The sequence below is a fragment of the Triticum aestivum genome, chromosome 6B (assembly GCF_018294505.1).
Source record: "Triticum aestivum cultivar Chinese Spring chromosome 6B, IWGSC CS RefSeq v2.1, whole genome shotgun sequence".
In the NCBI taxonomy this organism is placed as follows: Eukaryota; Viridiplantae; Streptophyta; class Magnoliopsida; order Poales; family Poaceae; genus Triticum; species Triticum aestivum.
This window is the reverse complement of record NC_057810.1, coordinates 634,186,727-634,191,101: the sequence shown is the minus strand read 5'-3', so window position 1 is coordinate 634,191,101 and position 4,375 is coordinate 634,186,727. Positions and strand designations below refer to the sequence as shown.

At 49.0% G+C, this 4,375-nt stretch overlaps 1 protein-coding gene across 1 annotated transcript; it reads left to right on the top strand.

Moving 5' to 3' along the window:
• Nucleotides 1–940: 940 nt before the first annotated feature.
• On the top strand, nt 941–3,268 carry LOC123134626 (probable WRKY transcription factor 9). The gene is made up of 5 exons (XM_044553841.1): nt 941–1,353; nt 1,451–1,597; nt 1,861–2,253; nt 2,335–2,448; nt 2,554–3,268. The coding sequence occupies exons 1-5, from the start codon at nt 949–951 to the stop codon at nt 3,175–3,177; spliced, it is 1,683 nt and encodes a 560-aa protein (XP_044409776.1). The 5' UTR covers nt 941–948; the 3' UTR covers nt 3,178–3,268.
• The last annotated feature ends 1,107 nt before the right edge of the window (nt 3,269–4,375 follow it).

Here is a 4,375-nt window from a genome sequence, read left to right as displayed (position 1 = left end):
ACTTACAAACCAAATAAGCCTTGCAAAACCCTGATCGAGGGAGTATATGCTTGGACAAGTCATTAATTACTTGAGCTTGCCGCTCAAGCAACTCAAATGTTCACATGCCTTCTTATTTGAAAAGTTCCATAGTACGTAACGTAATTCATCAAATAAATATTGCATGTTGTTATATTTGCTCTTAATTTTGTGATGATCAGTCTGTCGACAGCTATCTTCTTCATTAGAATTAACTACCTCTAAGCCACCAGGGGTACTAAATTTTAGTCTCATACCATAAGTCAATAACTCACAATACGTATACCCGTACGAATTTGAATGGCCGGCCTGCATTTAAGTTACAGTATAAAGTTGACATGTACATGTATGAAAGGAAACCGAGTCTCAACATAGTATTGTGTCATATTTTGGTGATGGGAAGATTAAGGTGGGTGATGGTAGCAGCCCGGAAAAGAAACTCCAAAGAGTTGACCTGGGCTCCATAAAATACTAATCCCTAGCGCCAGAAGCGCTCCACGCATCACATGATCAGGCCCCAACTTGACCTTGGTATCCTTATCATTTGGATCACAACACCCTGCACTGCTGCACTGCACACACCCTCCAAATTAACCCTTCACCATTAATTCATCGATTAGCTTGACCTGTAATTAAGACCCGTATTCCACGATGTGTCACTGACATGTGTGCCTGGCACACTAAGTTGGCGTGTACATGTTCCTAGAGCCAAGTTGGTAGAATAGAAAAATAGCTAGTGACATGTGATAACAGGATTAAGAGAGGGGTCTCCCCTCCTCATTAACCCTTTTAATACGCATTAGACATCCAGACATTGACTTAGCTGCCTCGGGAGAAGCGGCATTGGGATTTAAGACCGTTCCTCCTTTCAGCTGTAGCAGTCTAGCAGAGAGACAAAGGTACACACAAGAAACTGGTCAAGGGTCGATCATGTCATCATCAAAGAGGAAGAGGGCGGACATAGATCTCGAGAGGAGGGACGACGACGTTGACGGCGGCAGCGGCGATCACCAGCCCGGAGAGGCCGCACCGCGGCTGCAGAAGGAGGGACAAATCAAGGAAGGAGAGGCACCAGCCAAAGAGGTTGTTGAAGTGGTTGTGGACCGAGGAGGAGACGGCTCCAAGGAGGAGATCAAGTATGGTACTCAACAAGGAGGTGTGATGGAGGAGGACAAGCAATCTGCAGCTGCTGCTGCTGATAACGACGGCGGCGACGACATCGACGATGAGGAGAGCGACGGTGCAGGAACTCGCGCAGAAGAGAAGCACATGGTAGAGGCGGCCCCTGGCGACGGCGACGGCGACCATGACCATACCGCCATGGCGCAAGACGAGGTATATGCATATGACTATATGTGGTGCAACAAGTAGCAAATTCACATATCTTCTATCTGATTAATTAATTTACATGTATCGATCTTTCTATCTTCAGTTGAGCACGATGCAGGAGGAGATGGAGAAGATGAAGGAGGAGAACAAGATGCTCCGGCGAGTGGTGGACCGGACGGTGCGCGACTACTACGAGCTGCAGACCAAGCTGGCCGCTTACCAGAAGCAGCCGGCAGATCAGGAGCCTAAGGTAATAACCTAATTAACTACTCCTAGCTAGTATAGGAGTAGTAGAGTATTAGTAAGAGCGCTAATTAAGCTTCAACACTAGCTAGTTAAGCTAGGCCATTAACCAATTACTCTATGCATGTTCTAGGCGTAGATAAGCCGGGGCTCATCTCGTGCATGGCGCCGTTAATTATTCTGCCACGTGACACACCATAATTACCATCTGGCCGATTCTAGATACGTGCGATCGAATTCGAGTGTGATTTGATTTGTGTGATTGCACAGGAGACCGAGGTGTTCCTCTCTCTCGGCGGCACGGCGCCTGCGGCTGCGGCTGCGGTGCCGGAGGCGAAGAGCAAGGAGGACCAGGCGGCTCTGCGGCCGTCAGTGGGAAGCGACGACACCGACGACGGCAAGGAGGGTCTAGGGCTGTCCCTCAGCCTGCGCACGTCGTCGTACGAGGATGAAGCGAGGCGCGACGTCGTCGACGGCGGTGCGCCGGACATCGTCAGCGACGTCGGAAAGGCGAGGGGCTACGCGCTGCTGGAGAGCAGTAGGATGTCCCGGCCTGCATCAGGCGACCTCGCCGCAGTCGGCGGGGTCGGGGGCCAGCAGGGCGTCAACGCGGCCAACCGCAAGACTAGGGTTTCCGTGCGCGTCCGATGCCAAGGCCCCACCGTAAGACACGGCGCATCATTCTCGATCCCCACGTTGCACTCTTCTTGGAGTACTAACAAGTCACAATTCGATGCTTTGCAGATGAACGACGGGTGCCAATGGCGGAAGTACGGCCAGAAGGTCGCCAAGGGGAACCCGTGCCCCAGAGCCTACTACCGGTGCACCGTCGCCCCGGCCTGCCCAGTGCGGAAGCAGGTGAGACCAAATTTGCCCCATTTTGTTGCACCAGCACTCTAGCCTACCTGCCTGATCGTCACGTGTGGACCGTGCATGGATCGTAACTGTTTTGAGATGGTGCAGGTGCAGAGATGTCAGGAGGACATGTCGATCCTGATCACCACGTACGAGGGCACGCACAACCACCCGCTCCCCGTCGGCGCCACAGCCATGGCGTCAACCGCCACCGCAGGCGCCGGCGCTGCCACCTTCATGCTGCTCTCTAGCACCAGCTCCGACGCGGCTGTCTCGGGTGGCCCACCGGCCGCGTCCTCCTCCTACCTCAGCCCCTACCTGCAGCTCAACTCTAGCTCCCAATACCACTCGTCCGCCTCGCCGCTAATGTCCGGCAACATGGGCGGCGGCGGCGCTCAACACCTCAGCATGTTCGGGCATTCCTCTGCGCTGTCCGCTCAGCCAGCGACGCACCTCAAGTATCCGTGGCCTCCGAACCCTTCGCACGGCGGCGGGATTGGGCTAGGAGGGGGCAAGAGGCCGTTCTGGGGCACCGTAGGCGTCGACGACGTCAGGCCAACGGCGTTGCCTGACAATGCCGGCACTATGGCGTCGAACCCAAATCAGTTCTCTGCGGCCATCGCTACCGCGATCAGCAACGTCATTGGGAAGGATGGGCAGGCGACCAGGAGCAAGGAGGGGGAGAGTAGCAACAAGTGGGGGGTGGTTGAATCACTTCTACCCCATGAGTAGGATATGTGAGTGACACTATAGGTAATTGGGGCAGGATTACAGAGGGGGTTTGATTAGAGTTGTTGTGTGCAAACAGATCAAGCTAGGAGGGGAACACACATTGGGGAAATTTTTTGGGCCTAAATTTGGTCCTGATTTTTAGGTTGTTTTGGAGGAATATTGCAATTGTTGATTATTAACGGTAAATTACAACATTGATTCACTGTGTCATCATTATTTCAACCAATCAAAGCTTGCAAAATACTACCAAGGTGGGTAATTTTGGTTGCTATATTTGCAACGTAAATCCAAGTCCTTCGTGAGAAATGGCTTAGAATTTTCTAAAGGAGAAATCTAGAAAAATAAAGGTGCAACACTATCTAGGAAAGTTTATGAAAAATAGTTAGTATATTTATTTTGCATTACATGGATATATACTGATACTCTCTCCATATCACAAATAACATGTCGTTTTGGACCTGTCTTAAGCCAAACTTTTTGGATTTTGCTACAAATCGAGCGTCTGATTATTTTTTAGCATGGCAAATCGAACGGTTTTTACAACAAATTATGTTTTCACGAGGATGGCAATTTCCTTTAGCAAGCATGACAAATCCTTGCTATGTTCAGCTTTTTAGCATTTGCCATGCCTAAAAATCTGGCGGCAGATTTTTAGCATTCCAAACTTTCAAACCTTTGACCACTAACAATGTTTCAAATATTTCGACTGATACTTGTAAATTATATATTTAGCGTTGTCTTGGAATTATATTCATAAAATAATAATAGTAGAAGTTTTGGTCAAAGGTAAATCCTGTCAGTATCCAAACCTAATATTTGTGATATGGAGGGAGTAACATCCTGTGGTTTTTTGTAGGCAAAAAAAACTTTAGGTCTTGGGTTGCTCAAATCCCCTAATCCCTTTCCGAAGGATATATATTTGTAGCCTATTAAGTATAAGAATGGACTAAAGTGTGGCACGTGTATCACACGACACCGGCTTACATTTTCCCGGAAGTGTATTGTAACCTTCTGATTAATCTAATTTTATGTAGTATGCATGGGAAGTTGTTTCTTCCTTGCTTACATTTTGCGTGCGAGCGTGTTTTATTTTTATTTTCGAGTAAAAGAGTGCCATGCTACCGACCTTTTTATAGAAGTTGAAAGCTCAAGAACTACAACAGCACGGGATACAAATGTTATCACCTCTCATAAACCA

What these genes read in the sequence shown, in the direction of transcription:
- LOC123134626 (XM_044553841.1), top strand. Translation starts at nt 949, where the DNA reads ATGTCATCATCAAAGAGGAAGAGGGCGGACATAGATCTCGAGAGGAGG. An exon ending in CCGCCATGGCGCAAGACGAG is followed by an intron (nt 1,354 to 1,450) that starts GTATATGCATAT and finishes TTCTATCTTCAG; the next exon opens with TTGAGCACGATGCAGGAGGA. An exon ending in CCTGCCCAGTGCGGAAGCAG is followed by an intron (nt 2,449 to 2,553) that starts GTGAGACCAAAT and finishes GAGATGGTGCAG; the next exon opens with GTGCAGAGATGTCAGGAGGA.